Source organism: Carettochelys insculpta, chromosome 5, assembly GCF_033958435.1.
Source record: "Carettochelys insculpta isolate YL-2023 chromosome 5, ASM3395843v1, whole genome shotgun sequence".
Lineage (NCBI taxonomy): Eukaryota > Metazoa > Chordata > Testudines > Carettochelyidae > Carettochelys > Carettochelys insculpta.
The window spans coordinates 38,121,354-38,138,215 of NC_134141.1; the positions used below are offsets into that span (position 1 = coordinate 38,121,354).

The following is a 16,862-nucleotide window of genomic DNA, read 5'->3' on the forward strand; positions in this document are numbered from 1 at the left end:
ATGAAGCCCTCCAAAATTCCCTGTACTATCCCATCAATGGAGGCTGATGGTTTGAGTCCTTGCCAACATGAGAAAGATGTGCCCATTTAGTTAAATAGGTATAACCCTATTTGTTTTTTTGTTATATTAGTTGTGTAGTGTCCACAAAACCCGAACCTAAGCTGTTTTTTAAAATATATTGCTGCATATGCTTAACTTTCATGTGTCGATAAGTCCTGTGGGCATGAGTGAAACTGATGTGAAAGGACCCATTCAGACCTGATCTGCAACAGCAAATGTAGAGCATAATGTGCAAGTCACGTAGTCTGTGTCTACACTAGCCCAAAACTTCGAAATGGCCATTTGCATGGCCATTTCGAAGTTTACTAACGAAGCGCTGAAATACATATTCAGCGCCTCATTAGAATGCTGGTAGCCACGGCACTTCTAAATTGATGTGGCTCGCCGCTGCATGGCTCGTCCAGACGGGGCTCCTTTTTGAAAGGACCCCCACAACTTCAAAATCCCCTTATTCCTAAGAGGGGATTTCGAAGTTGCTGGGGTCCTTCTGAAAAGGAGCCTGGTCTGGATGAGCCATGTGGTGGCGAGCCGCATCAATTTCAAAGTGCCGCGGCTGACGGCATTCTAGTGAGGCGCTGAATATGCATTTCAGCGCTTCGCTAGTAAACTTCGAAATGGCCATTTGCATGGCCATTTTGAAGTTTTGGGCTGGTGTAGACATAGCCTTAATGTTATTGTGTGTGTTTTCACATCTGTAAAATAAGAATAAGAATGTTGAATTGCCTTTTTTTAAAGGCATGTTTGAGAGCTGTGCTTGAGCACTGTGTAAGTGTGATCAGAATCTGATGAGGTAAATTTCCCTTGTGTTCAGTGCTTGTGCTTGTTTCTGTCTCTCAGAGGGTAAACCTGTGATACAGGTTAAGTGACTTGCTTAGATACACTGCTCCCAGTGGTAAAAAGCCACAGCCACACATTTTTATGCCTTTTCTTCTCCTGCCCACTCCTTCTATTGTTTAAAGAAATTTTTCCCTATGTCTTCTTGTCATGTATTCCTTATCTCTTTCTGTTAGGTTTTTAATTCCTGTGAGGTGTTGGTGTCCCTTCTCTTTTTGCGGGTGGATATTTACTCATTTTGTCATAACTGAAATAAGATAGGGGTAAAACCTAGCATGAAACTTTGAAGATGTAATCAGAGCACCTGGAAGCACTGGTTATTCAGCTTAAAAATGGATAATCGTCCCATTTTCCCCCTCCCCCCGATTTATTAAAATCTATTCTGTTTACTTGAGATAGAATCAGGTTGGCCCTAGTCTGTTCTGGTTTTGAAAGCTCTGTTATAATTATTACAACAAAATATAATAAACAGAAACAATGAGAAGTCCTGTGGCACTTGATAGACCCAATAAGCTTATGCTCCAAAATATCTATTGGTCTATCAGGTGTCACAGGACTGCTCGTTGTTGTGGTGGATATAGACTAACACAACTACTCCTCTGATACTTGTCACCATGCAAGACACTATATAATAAACAAAACACTCAAGATTGCCCCTCTATGGAATTCAGCTAATGGACTCTTGAAATCATGGTAATTTAGATGCAGGACAGTTGATAATCAGAGTTGCTTGGTAAAAATCTCTGCATACTGTAATTCTTGTAGTCTATTACCCTTCTCAGTGCCAGTGCAGGGCTGGTGTGCCCCATCACACAGTCTGTCAGTTGGTTTTAACATGATAAAATTACTACAATAGAGTAAATTAAATTGTTGCTTTTAGAAGAGTATTCATCTTCAGAATGCTTCATAGACATGGATTGTCCATTAATTCTCCTTACAGGTTAAAAAAAAGAATCTCTTTTGCATGTAGGTTAAATGACTTGCCTTCAAGCCTGTGTCTGTCAGCTCAGGGAGTAGAACTCAGGAGATCTGCGACTTCAATTTTGTGGTTGAATTACTAGATCATACTTCTCCCAAAAGGTCAGTCAATACTCTGTCCTGTAGATAGTTATGTTCTGTATTCATTTTGTTTCAACAGGAATGTACATGGTTTGGTAAAAATTATTGGGAAGTTACTGCAGATGCAGGCCCTTACAATGGGAAAAAGTGGAGATGAAGCTGTTCGGGATTTGTATTCCATCAGGTGAGATTCATGTGTGTGGCGTGGTTGCGTTTTAATAATCACCATTTCTAAATGACTAAACCTTACACAAACAAGTATCTGCTAACTTATTTTATTGAGGACCTTTTTATGCAAAAACAGCCTGTTCACCACTGAGTTTAAAGGAGACTTCACATTTAGTTAATGACTAGTAATCATACTAGAAGCAAAGGTTTTAACACTTAGTCAGAGTCTTTAAAAAACATGAGCCCCTTCCTCTAAATGGAGGAAGCACAATAGAAACCTTACTTAGCTTAATGTAAGAAGTGCCTAGTAATCACTAAAAGAATAGGATGTGCTTAAAAGAGGAGTTCAATATCTGAGAGAATCATGGAGAAGAACTCATTTGACATCCACTAAGCCATTAAAGATACCAGAGCCAGCATCTGTGTCCTCTTTTACTGACAGAACTGATATCTATAGATCCTCTGGAACATCGTCCCACAATAATAATAGTTGCATGGAGTTACTAGAGTTATCATCAAGACTCTGCTTATCTGATACATACATGAAATACTAATAAGCATTAAAGATTAATAATATGATGGAAGAATACTGAATGTTGTGTTACAGTAACTATAGAATCATAGGAAAAGGACGAAACCTTGTGAGGTGAAGCCCTGTGCACTCATGGCAGGACCAAGCACCATCTGGACTTTCTTAGACAGGGGTTTGTCTAACTTGCTTTTGAAAATCTCCAATGAAGGAAATTCCACAACCTCCTGAGTTAATTTATTCCTGTGCTTAACAGCCCTGACTGTCAGGGTGTTTCTCCTAATGTCCAACCTAAACTTCCCTTGCTGCACTTTAAACCCATTGCTTCTTGTCCTGTCAGAGATTAAGGAGAATAATTTTTCTCCTGCCTCTTTGTAACAACCTTTTAGGTACTTGAAAGCTGTTATCATGCCCCTCTTATTTTTCTCTTTTCCACACAACCCCCCAATTCCTTTTGTCTTTCCTCCTTGGTCACATTTTCTAGACCTTTAGACATTTTTGTTGCTCTACTCTTACTTCTCAAAGGTAATAGCTGATGCCTTTGTTATCTCCTCAGTTAGTTCTTTTAGTAGTCTAGGATGCATTTCATCTAGCTCTGCTGACTTGAAGACATCCTCATTGTTTAAGGAGAGTGGACAATAGCTTACCATGGCCATAATGAAATGTTTTGGATAAATAGTGGTAATTGGTGGCTTGTGCAATGCACTCTTTGAATCCCATCTTTAATAAGCCTTAAGTGGCCTTGCAAAAAGAAACTTTTCTGACAGCAAAGACAGAGACCCGTTCATTCCGTGGGTGAGGGCTTAGTGTGAATTTTATTTCAATTTTAAGCTTTACTTTACAGCTGTTATGCCCGGCATGGGAGACAGGGTGAGGAAGTGCAAAAGGTACAAGCAGGATCTGATTCTGCAGCACATGAGGTGGTCTGAAGCAGGAACCAGTGACATGAAAAGGGAGACAGCACGGTGGCAGCAAGAGTGTGCTTGACTTCCAGAGAGAGCAAGCAGCAAACTAGAGGGAGGACGCAGTAAACCTCACAATGGCAGTGAGCGACCAAACGGAGGTCCTGCACTCCATGCTGGAGCTGCAGAGGGGCTCCCAATGCAGCAGTTGGGCGTCCCTGCTGACAAGTCGCCTACCCCTGTTAGCACAGTCCCCGAACGTGAGGAGGGAGGACAAAGGCAGCCTGCCACTACAGCCCCAAGGGCTCTGACCCAAAGAGCCACTGCAAAATACTATTCTACCACCCTTGGCCGTGCTTCTTTTCACTGCAGCTTTAACCTCTCCTCCCCACAAAATGAACTTATTCTTTTGAGCTTGGTGTGATATATATATTTTTGGCATGCATGATTGGTAGGTGCACAAATCATTGTGGGGAACTGGGTGTGGGGTGGAGAAGTCCAAGAGCACAGCTGGTCGCTGCTACACCAAGATCTGCAGAGGACTGATGGCAGAGGCACCTGGGTGGGGTGAGGAGGGCTGATAGCACAGCTGCCCTTTTTTATGAAAATAATCCTCCCTCCACATCCATTCTTCTGCCTGCAGCTTAACCCCGTCTCACCAAGTAAAAGCATTCATGTAAGACGCAGTCTGATGTATTGGTTCACATTTGGTGGGGAGGACAAATTTGTTTGGTGAGCAGGGGTTTCTTGTTATTACAACAGAGAAGTATGTTGCTGTCATATGCATGGCAGATCGTTCATGAAGCAATTTTTTAAAAGTGTCCCCGATTGCCACTGCCTCCACATGGTTATTGGTGAGTGGCCGTGTAGGCAGCTGCGAGTAAGTCCCGCCTATGGCCTCAGCCTTGATATTGTAGGCATTCAGGAAGTTCTCACACCTGGATTCACAAATGTTATGCAAAATAATGCAAGCTGTAACCACTATGGGGACATCAGTTTCATAAAGGTCCAAAGGGGCCAATAAGCATCTCAGCCTCACTTTTAAACAGTCAAAGGTGCATTCAGCTACCATTCTGTGCTTGCTGAGTCTCTGACTGAAGTTTTCTTTGCTGTGGTCCATGGCTCCTGTGTAGGGTTCCATAAAGCAAGGGAGTAAAGCATAATATTGGGGTCGCCCAATATTATAATAGTCATCTCCACATCGCCATTCTTGATTTTTCTGGTCTGGGAAGATAATCCCATCCATGAGCTTTGAGTACAGCCTAGAATTTTTGAAGATGCGCATATTGTGAACCTTCCTCAACCATGCCAAACTGATGTTGGTGAAGCGACCTTTGTGATCTACCAATGCCTGAAAAGCCACGGAGAAGTACTCCTTTCTGTTCATATACTCAGAGGTTGGGTGGTCGGAGGCCATGTAGCAACCCTAAATGGCTAGGTATATTTTAATATAACTTTATATTCCTATCTATCTTGGTATCACCCTGTATTACTCTGTTATCTTTTTGATAGGCTACAGACTTTTGTATTATTCTTTAGATTTGTTATTTTATACTACTTTTTACCTTCATATTATCCTTTATACTGGTTATTTTATATTCATAAGACACTTTGTACCAGATTCCATATTGTACCAAAACTCCATTTTACTCTTGTATGACCCTGTAAACCTTGTGCTGTCTGTGAGAATGGGTGTGTGTGAGCCACCTGGAAGTGTGAATGTGGATGCTTAAAGAGTTGCCCTCTGGAACCAGCCTGTGTGGACAACAAAGGCTTAGAGGCTGAAGAGCAATAACAACTGGACTCTACAGCAGTGACCCACCCAGAGAGGAAGATTAAGTCCCATCTGTAGGTCATGAGTCACACAGAAATCTGGGCAGTGAGAAAGGATCAAACCCATCTGCCATTGACTGGTGAGTCATTGTGCCTGGGGCAGTGGGGCAGAACCAGAACTATGAACTAAAAGCTATAAAACATATGTGCACCACTACAGAGCTGGGTTCCTCTTCTTGTCTTGTCAATATCGGAGCATTGATCCGGATCAACAGAACCTGGCTCCACACTCACCTCTAATCCATCTGGCCAATGGCTTAGAGTCAGCAACCTTTGGTAACTATAAGCAACCACAAGTTGCGTGTGTGCACGCACGCCTCTGAGTAAACTATATGTATATTATATGCATATAATATAATGGTACAGTATTTTCAACAAATGCGGTGTTCTTGCCTTGTCCCTCTCAAAAGATCCTGTGTGCTGATTATAACCAGAACAGCCATGATGGGGATGTGTGTGCCATCTATTGCCTGTACATCTCACAGGGTCACGGTCTTCCTGAAGAGTTGCCAATAGATTGCACTGGCTACCTGCATCACCACAGCCCCCACCGTAGATCTGCCCACCCTGAATTGATTTGCCACTGATGGGTAGCTGTGGGGCAATGCAAACTTCCATAGAGTGATTGCCACTCATTTCTGAAGTGTTAAAGCTAGCCCCATTTTTGTGTTGCTGTGCTTCAGAGTAGGTGTCAGCATGTGACAAAGTACCATAAAAGTGGACATGTGCATACAAAAGTTCTGCAGCCACTGGTCGTCATCCCAGGACTCCAGAAAGATGTGGTCCCACCAGTGTGTGCTGGTCCCACGAGTCCAAATCCGCTGCTCCACTGTCAGCAATGCATTCAGGACAGTCAGCAGTTGTGAGTTCTTGGACCACCATAGAAACATCTCCTCTACAAAACCTTCACCACCATCATCATACTCAACCATCATCTCATTTCTAATCAACAGAAAAATTGCACGACAGTCTGTGAAGTTGCTGTAACGCTGTGTGCAATGACTTGAAGCCTTTGAGGATCCATGAGTGTCCTAGTGCTCTGACAGAGAAAATGGTGTGATTTCCCATTTGTTTTTGCATGGTTACTAGGTGCTGTGGATTCTGGGACAGTGCTTTGCATTCTGGGCTAGTGAGATCAAACACCCACAAGCAAATGGGGCTAAGGCACTGTGGGATAGGTACCCACAATGCATTGCTCATGCAGTCGAACTTGAATAAGGTAATGGGGATGCAGAAACTCAAAACGGAGGACCAAATTTCCAGAACGTTTGTGGACACTTATATTTAAATTCATAAGATTGAAGTTAAGAAATCGAATTTATTAGAAGTTGAATTTATCTCATAGTGTAGACATAGCTTTAGACTTGTTTCCCATGTGATCTTACCTACCAACTCCCTGAAGTTGCTAATATGCCTTCTTTAAATCCATTGTCTTTAGTTTGCTGTTCTCCCTCCTACTGTTCCTTAGAATCATGAACTCCTCATTTCATGATCACTTTCACCCAAGCAGCCTTGAACTTTTGAAGTTCTCCACTTTCTCAAATAAAAAATTATCTTCAATAAATTCCAGGTATTGTGTCAATAATCTGTACCCTGCTGTGTTACTTTCTGAGCAGCTACCTGGATACCCGAAGTCCCTCATTACCACCAACTTTCCTGTTCTTTGGATGACACTGTTGCTTAAGCAGCAACGAAGGGTCCTGTGGCACCTTATAGACTAACAGAAAAGTTTTGAACATGAGCTTTCGTGAGCACAGACTCACTTCTTCAGATGCATCTGAAGAAGTGAGTCTGTGCTCACGAAAGCTCATGTTCAAAACTTTTCTGTTAGTCTATAAGGTGCCACAGGACCCTTTGTTGCTGTTACAGATCCAGACTAACACAGCTACCCCTCCGATACTGTTGCTTAAGAAGCTTCATGCACCTCTTATTCCTGGTTAAGAAGTAGTAGTAGATCCCCTGTCATGACATCACCCTTATTTCTTTTAACTCCCATTGTCTGCACCCAGAAACTCCCTAACATGTCTGTTTTCCTATTTCCCTCTCAACTTCTAAGTAGGTATACATTTTAAATGTACAAGGCAACTCCTATTCCTTTAACTCTGCCTGTCCTGAGCAAGCTGTACCTTTCTATACCAATATTCCAATTTTGCATGTTATCCCACCAAGTCTCTGATGCCAGGCGTTTAATAGTTGTGCTTATTTACTAGTATTATTATGCATTCTTCCTGCTTAATTCCCATACTTTGTCAATTTAGTATGCAGACATCTGAGCTGCTAATTTGATTCCCCCCATTCCATTTCTGTCTTGTCTGTCCTTTTATCCCTGTTGTTCCAGCCAATGCTTCACTCCATCTCATCCCCAGTTTCTGACTCTTATCCCAGGTATCCATGCTTTTGCCTTAACCTTTGGGCTTTGCTCACCTGTTTCTGTCAAACCTAATTTAAAGCTTTTGCTATTTACTAAAACTCATAGACAATGCTATTTATTAGAGTTATGTTTTGGATCATTTACTAATAAGTGAAAGAATGCTTTCCTCAGTAACATAGCACTCCTAAGGAGTGTTCCAATAGTACTTTTATATGGGTTTCAGACCCCCAGAGCATTTTATAGTTTTATCTTCCTCTTGACTATAGGAAAAGTGCCTTTTTGCCAACATCTGACAGTTGTAGGATGAGAAGTGAAAACTGCTGTGAAATAGCTGAAATTAACAGGTTCTTTAAGTTGGCAGAGTATAACTGAGGTTGTGATGTCTCAGGGCTCTAGTGATAATACCCATGTAACATAGTACAAAAGTGCCTTATGATGTTTTAAATGTTAGTTTTGATATGACACTGATTCATAGAGACTACATAGATTTTCATGTGTGGATTGTAGTTTTCTTGTAAGAGAGAGAAGAATTGAGAGTCCTTCGTACTGCTAGAAAGATGTTTACATAGTCCATTCAGTTGTACCACTGGAAATTCGATAGGAAAAAAATTGACAGTGTAGTTGAGAAGGAAATGATGTAAGGTGAAGTAACCAGAAGTAGTGTTGGCGTTGGTATCTTCCCCTCAAATTCCTCCTTTTGTTACTCATGTTGGCAGTCTGCTTCAGATGGTTTGGATAGATTTTTGTTTGTTGTTTTGCACTTCTCTGGAGCTAGAACAGGGAAATATTATCACAGTCATTCACACAATTGCTGTTTAAAGGTTGGCCTGCTGTAGCATGTTTTGTCTGAGGATGTTGTCAAAGACTAGGAGAAGTTGCAGTTGATACATTACATAGAATCTCATCTCCTCAGTAGGGCATATAAAGGAATACAGCACATCAATCTTCAGTAGCTTCTGATCTACTGCTGGAACTACTTCAAGATCTTGGTGATGATATTTAAAAACTTGAATATACTAGAACTCATACTCTCTCTCTCCATGTCACGTCACTCCTATAATGAATAGAGTTGATGAAATTGTGACTGATTTTCTTTGGGAAAACTCCAACTTGGGACAGATTCATTATTGGTGGAATGTCCTGGGTCATACAATGACTTCCCGCTGAAGATCTGATATCAAGTCTTCCTGTTTTGAGGATACAGTGTCTAGCCTTCTTTGCACAGGACTTGCCCTAGGTGTAGAAATGAATTGCTGCTGGCCTGCCATTAAGCTCGTTGGAGGTCAATCACCAAACTGATCCCACCTAGGACAGCAACTATCAAAAGTGCAGTCTGGGAGGATCTTTTATGCTTTTTTTTGTGTGTGAGTACACTGTGTTCCTATTATGTCCCTGTATGCTTTGATGAGATCTGTGTTAGTGGTGATTAGCTAAACAGAACCTAGATTGTCTTCTTCTCATTTGTGATACTAAATCACTGAACCCAGCTTTTTTTTTTCTATAAAATTCTTTCCTTTCTCTTGCTGAAGTGAGAACCATATAAAAATAGTCCCTGGGTCCTCAAAATTACTACACATATATGGTAGTGTTAGCACAGGGGAATGCTTAAGATTTCAGCTAGCTGTATAGTAACACTGACTAAAAGTGGACTTTCTAGTGGTCACCATTATATTTGATTTCCCAGACATGGATCTTGGTTTTGTTAAAGCCTGTAATTCTGTGCTAACTACTTTTATGACAAAAAAGAAAGCTGTTGACAGTAGTTTCCATCAGGAGAGAGCTGTATAGGGATACACGTGGCAGAACTTGGGAAATTAATTTGAAGCTTTGTGGTAATTAGTATTTTTGAGTGCATGTGGAGAACACTCAGTTCCCAGTTTTTGTCCTTACAGTGATGCTGTCCAACTTTGAAACCTCTTTGGTTAAAAGTATGATGGTTTAAATTAGTGTGAGAAGGGATGGTTAGAGTTGCTACAAGAATGTAGAGCCTCTCTCTCAGGGGAGGGAAGGGCTTCCAAAGAATTATTGCTGCTGACAGACATGTGGCAGGTGGTGTTTTAAAAGTAATTTTAAAGCTGTTGAAAGTAATTAAGAATTGAAACTAGGCATCCTGACAAATCGAGCCTTGTAGCCCCAGCCAGGATCGTGCAATAGCCTGTTGTTGCTGCTAGTTAATTTCTTGGAGAGGCAGACTCAACCAGAAAAATTGGATCTGCCTTTTGAGTGCACACAAGTTGAGGGTGTTCAGAATCTAGGTTTTGGCCTAAAGCACTTCTGTACATTAGGAACAAACCCTTTTTTTAAAATTTAAAGATTTGTCAGGTTGCGTTTTTAGTTGCTCAACTTTGTCAAGTGCTATACTGTATTTCTAGCTTGTACTTACTGTGTTGGATTTGAGGCTAATGTGAAGCAGTTATAAGACTTAATTTCCAAAGAAAACTAAGAGTATACCCAGTAATTCCTGAAAGGTAACCTCCTTTAACAACATTCTTGTAGTGCATTGTCAGTGATGCAGAAATATTAAATATGAAAAATCATTGGAGGGTTGATGAACCAAAATATGAAATAGACCATTGTTATCTTTTCTGGCATCTTTTTGAAATAATGGTATAAAATTTAGGGCTTAGTGATATTTTCTAAAACTACCTTCTTATGGCTGATCATAGTGATGTCACACTATGAAGAATTCTTGTAAAGAAATTGAAGAACCTGGAGGCCCTTTTTTTTTTCTTCTTCCTGTTTTAACATGGTCACCAATTATTTGTGTTTCCATTTTTTCTGTGTTGTGAGGAAAATTATTAGGGAGGTTGTGCCAGTGTGGCGCTCTCAGTTCTCTATTCTGCTGTAAATGAATCAGCCTGTTTTTACTGGGATGGACAAATGAATGAGATTTGCTATTTAAATCACAGATAGGTGGGTTTTGAAGGAATCGGAAGAGGCCATCTAGTCCTCCTTCTTTCCTGCCTTGCCCTGTGCTGAGGCAGAATTAAGTTTGCTGTATCACCCTTAAAATCTGAATTCTGACAGATGTATGAGAGGTGTTCATTTGGTCACCCTGATAATATACAAGTACTCAGCCTACCTCTATGTTACCACAGAAGAACTGCTCATGGTTGATCTTCCAGGGCACCGTTTTGCACATGCACAAAATGGCGCTTTCTGGGGGTCAACATCAATCCTGTAGCTCCTTGTGGGCCACAAGGATTAAGGAAGGTCAATGGGAGGAGCACTTCTGTCTACTTTCTTCTGTGAAGACAGGCATGAAAGATCATGACTGAAGAGATGATTTTAGCTATGCAATTGGCGTAGCTAAAATAATTTATCAACTGACAACTGCTATGTCTTGTGTAGACATAGTCTTAGATTCTTATACCTTACCCTTCCCTCTGGTATCACAAGTGGGAATTGCTTGGTCCTTCTCAGTAAGGTTTTAAACAAAATATGTAGACTTCCCTAGTCTCTTTGGACAAGCATGTCCTTTTGATGAAAGAGAAAAACCAAAACCAAGATTCTTTTTTGACAAAGGTGCCTAAAGTTCATAAACCGTATTTAAGATGACTAAGTACATGTTTTGACTTTAAAACCAGTAGGGTCTTTGGGATTTTAAGCATAGTTGTTCAGCTTTCTGTAAATTGAAATCTGCTTTGGAACCTGAGTTGGATGTCCCTGCACTGGCAGAGTCTCACTGGGATGACTTTCAGCTCATATTGCAGAACTTGTTAATTCAGGCCTGACTGGGTGAGTTTTAGTGGCAGGGGAGGATTTTAACGAACATGGATTCTGTTTACACTTTCACATTTACACTTCGTGAAACATTCATAAATGGACATTCGGTAGATGAGATCTATTTCTCAGATTCAATAAACTCTTCATATCTGACATTCTCAAATAACCAGCATTTTAACCATATGTACATTTTAGCTAAGGTTTTCCATAAGTACAGTATATCGAAAGTAAATACAAGTAAATACAGTATAAGCTGACAGTGTACAACACTACTGTTGCTGGTAAATAAAGTACTCTGCATACATTTTTGCTTGTTTCTTAATATCTAATCTTGTTTTTCTTTAGTGATATAAATTGCTAGGTATACCTCTCTGTTATCCAGAAGATTTGAATATCTGGCAACCTCTCGGTCCCAAGGCTGTTGGATATCAAAGATTTTACTTTTTGAATATCTTAGAACATGGTTTGTTTTTATTTATTTTTTTTTAATATGAACAAATTGACTTTCTGTATTGGTAACCTGCATGATAAAGGTAGGACAGAGAAATGCATGAAGCGTGTATTTTAGAGTAACTTTCTTATCCTTGTGATTGAGAGAGAACTTGTTGTGATACTTCAAAAATTCATTATCTCATGCTGTCGATATTATGCGTCTTATTTTGCAGCCAGGTGACTCGGCGGCCAAGTTTGTCCTATCTTCAATGGATAGATGCAATCTATTATTGTTCTGACTACTACATAAACTTGAAGTACAAATAAAATCATTTTTCGTTATTCTGTTGGATTTATATTTTACATGGTCTCCGTACTGGGAAAAGTGCAGTAATTGTAAAGATGTTTTTTATATATGTATATTTATATATAAAAACATCTTTACAATTACTGCACTTCTTAAAAATATATATATTTACTGCACTTTTTAAAATATATATATATATTTTAAATTTAAGAGGAACAGAATTCCAGCAACTAAGTCAACAGACTAGAGGATGGAAATTGGCTATAAAATTTTGAGATCAAGATCACTTGTACAAGTCTTGTTTAAAAAGTAGGGGGTGGAAATAATAGAAGAACTTATTTGTGGTATCTGCTGGTAGCTTTTAATATGATACAAATATGTAGGCTCCTTAATTTTGTTTCACCGAATGATTAGTCAAATCTGTGTTTTCTGTAACTATGCTTTTTTGTTGCATTAAAATGTTGAAAGCTGTTACCCACCCTTTCCCAAATATCTCTTTTTGGCTTCCAATTATCATTCTGAAATAAAAATTCAGAGCAGGTAGGAAGACTGTGTTGATTCTGAAACAGTCACTGAAGTCATATAAATCAAACTGCATCTCTCCTCTGTTCAGAGATGTAATGAAAAGGTGGAGGTGACCTGAAGGTTACAAATTACTCTTATGGCAGGCAACAATGAAATCAAAAGTTATCTTTTTATTGTATTTTTAAATGGATGTATTTACAATTGGATCTGGTTGCATGTTTTTCCAATAGAATCAAGAAAATTGCATTTCATTTTCTTTTAATTTGAACTGCAGATATTATAGCACTATGCTAACAAAGCTGAATTTAAGAATGAAAAACAATTTCTTCTCACAACTCTTCTTTTCTCCTATTTATGACTTTTTCCAAGTTGAATTCTTTGGGGCTGAATACTTTCATGTTTCATTTTAGTCACTTTGATTAAAGACAGAATAAAATATTGTGGTCCATTTTGATATTTGGTGCAGATGTCTGACCTTTAAGAGCACATAGAATCAGAATCCTATGTTGAAAATGTTTTGTTGTTTGGTCTTGAAAACAGCATAACTTCAGAATCTGATGTTTGGCATGCCACTAGTCATTGAGGTCCCCATTGACTTCAGTGTGGAAAAGAGACTTGGTAGCAAGGTCAGGAACTTATTCAGTAAATTCTTTGTTAAGAAGAAAATATAGTTAAACTATGAATGACTATGCAGTTGCCTTATGTCAGAATATATGCAGACCCACTTCTTCAGAAGCAGTGCATCAGAGGTAAATTATAGACCTAATCTGACATCCTGAGTACTATCTCATATTCCTGGGTCTGTGATCCTGTCTGATTTCAGTGCCAGCATAGCAAACTAATTCCTAACTTGCTGCTCTCACTACCCTTTGGAAACTTGCACTATTTCTGTCCATGTACAGAAGTAACTGGTAACAAAACTTCAGTAAAAGAGGGTGTAGGAAGAAAGAGGATGGATGTATTGTGGGTATGCACAGGGATGTGTGTGCGCGTATGGGAAAAACTCATAGGCAAAAAAGTCCCCTAAAAATCTGGTGCCAAACTTGAGGTAGAACATGGACAGTTCGTCATTTTTCATTATAACCAGATGAGCAGGAATTCTCTGAACATTGTACAAACATCCCATCACATCAGCCATCTTTATATAGGATCAGCTTTCATTTTGGTATACTGCTCTGTATATTAATGCAAATTGCTTTTGATGGCATAGGCAGGAAACATGTTTTGTTCCCATTCAGTTGACTTCAGATTCACGAGAATGGTAGACTTTCCCCCACCTCAACCTGATGCATGGTAGTTAATGTCCTGGATGCTGATTCCTTTACAGCTTCTGTTTTATAGCTGAAGACATTGAGGGCTTGTCTACGCTTGCCCCCAACTTCGAAGCGGGCATGGTCATCAGGGCCATGGCAGATTACTGATGAAGTGCTGTGGTGAATACGCAGCACTTCCTTAGGTTAATTTTCCCCCATGGCAACTTTGAAGTGTTAAACTTTTGACGAGCTGGCATGCATGTAGCTGCAAGCACTTTGAAGTGCCTTTACTCCGCAGAATTTTGAAGTATGACGCTTCGAAGTTTCTGTGGGGGAAAATTAGCACTTCATTAGTAATCTCCCTTGGCCCTGATTAACATGCTGCCTTCCAAGTTGGGAGCAAGTGTAAACCCAGCTTGAGGTACATAGGGTATGTCCACACTAGAAGTATCTGTTGACCAAAGTTACTGTTGACAGAGAAATCTCAACAGAACCTCTGTTGACAGATTGCAGCTACACACAACTTGCTTTGTCGACAGAGAACTACTGGACTGCACTATCCTCTGGTGACAGAAAGCAGAGTGGTAGCTCTGTAAAAGTCTGCCTGGCTACCAGGCTATTATGTGTAAAGGGGATTAGTTAGTTACTGAATTCAAAAGTTGTTATAATGGAACTCCAGCTCAGGCACCCCTGCTGAATGTGCTAATGATATTATTTCTCGGGTAAAGAGATGGCCTCTTAGCTTGACAAGTCCCAGGTTATAGAATGTGTTTATAGTGCACACCTACCTAAGATCCACCAGAAACAATTGACAGGCAGTGCAAATCTTAGAGCCTACACTTGATGTGTTGTGGAAAGAAACGCTGTTTATTAACAAACTGAGGGCAGAATTCTGCACCAGTTGCGACTTTCCAGATTTAAGATGTAGTCCCATCAAGACTGCTAAGTATCATGCATTGAGTGTAAACTTCTGCATTCCCAGCTTCTCGTTTATTCCTGCAGCCTTGCTTAATCTCATGTGTCCTGCAGGACTTTTCCAGCAACTTCCCTGTTTTGATCATGGTGTGGGAGCAGGGGAAATTTATGGTACCAGATGCCAATAATTGGGGCAGGGAGACTGTTCTTTTCTCTAAATATGCTTTATTGGCCACCAGATATCCTACTGAATGAGGCAGCAGTGTTACCAGTCTGGCTTGCCACCAGAATGGGGTTGGTTGAGCCTAGGGAGGGCTGGGTGGAAGGAACAGGGGCAGGCAGAGGGGAAGAGGAGCGGGAAAGAGCTGCTTAAAAGCTGAAGGGATGAGTAGTCATGAGCAGGGACAGGAGTGGGGAGATGCATCCCACTTCCAACACCTGTCATAACAGGCTTCCAGGGGCATTTCAGGTTTATACTCACCTGTTCCTTGTCCCTCTGCTCAAACAAGTTCCCATGCCACATTTTTCCAAACTCTTTCCAACGTTTGTCCCCACTGATTCATCCAGGTTCCCAGCACTCACCCAAGGTGGTTTTGGGTTGGCTTCTGCAGGGTGCAAGAGAGAGGCTTCAGTCTTCAATCCCTCCTCCTAGCTGCAAAAAACATTTCCATTGCTGTGGGGCACCATCAGAAGGAATCTATAACCATTTCTTGCGGGTGAGAGAGATCACGTGGAGTGGCACAGAACTTACCTGATAGATATATCACAGTGTATCCCAGGGTAGTTCATTCTGGAATAGGTAAACGCATGGATGTTGTAAGGTTCTTAGGAGGCTCTAGGGTTTTGTTTCCTTCTTGATAGGAAAAGGGTGGCTGTAAAATCATTTACTCTCTGGCTGTCAAAGACCCTTTGAAGAGTTATAGCTGACATTGTTGTGAGTAGAACAAATAAAAGTGTTAAGTGTCCAGACTGGTAATATACCAAACAACAGAGGCAGCAGCAGACTTTTTAATGACCTAGTTTGAAAACCTGCAGCTTCTGCCCAGCCACCGTGTTGTTGAAAGACTGCTGACAGCTGGCTCATGTGGAGAAGAGAACTTTTGTCTGGCTACTATTTGTACGTTAATAGGTGTAGGATATGTGCTTTTAATATTGTCACCTCTAGGTTTTGTGGGTGGCCTTTTTATTTTTTTGGTCCTTAAATAATTCTTCCAAATATTTACCCCCTATTTTTGCTAATGATTTGTTTTCCTCTTTCTTATTAGCCATGTCATGTGTAGCTTATTGAGGTGCCTGGAGTGTTTCAGATTATTTTGGGTGAATACCTCAAGTTTGGAGAGGGCCCTCCCTAACTGGGAAGAAGTTTAATAGCACCATTCACTGTGAGCACTTTTGTTTCACTTGGCAATAAATATTTTCTAATATCCTGGAGTATGTGTGACATTGATTGTTGAACCTTTTATGGGTTAATCACTTGATACACTTCTGGTAGCCAAGTCTGCTCTGAACAGTCTAAGAATCCCTTACATCTACTCTGTGGTAACATACATGAAGATAAAATATGTACACCTAAAGCTATAACTGCATAGCAAGACTTTCAAAGACACAAGGGGCTGTTAGGCATACAACTCCCACTAAACTCAACGAGTTTTAGGCAGCTGACATACCATACGTTTCTGAAAATCTCCCCATCAATCTGAATTCAAATAAATTAACTGATTTTTAGGCACCTCTTTATGGGCATATTAATTTAACAATAAGCACTTTGTGGAAAAATCTGTTCAATCTATATTAAAAAACAGTTCATCTGAGTTTTGTTGCCAGGGCGGACAAATAGTAGCTTGATCTGTAGTATCTTCTTGAAACTAGTGAAGGAATCTGATAAAGGCTGATACATTTAAATTTTGTACATTTCTAGTTATTTTGAAGATAGTTACCTTGAATGTTT

General features: G+C 40.2%; 1 protein-coding gene across 1 annotated transcript in view; it reads left to right on the plus strand.

The window, feature by feature from the left end:
• FOCAD (focadhesin) overlaps positions 1-16,862 on the plus strand; it is a 165,944-nt gene that overhangs the window by 18,850 nt on the left and 130,232 nt on the right. Inside the window, exon 5 of the mRNA XM_074994977.1 lies at positions 2,033-2,137. Coding sequence (XP_074851078.1) covers positions 2,033-2,137 — 105 coding nt within the window. The remainder of the gene's footprint in view (positions 1-2,032; positions 2,138-16,862) is intronic.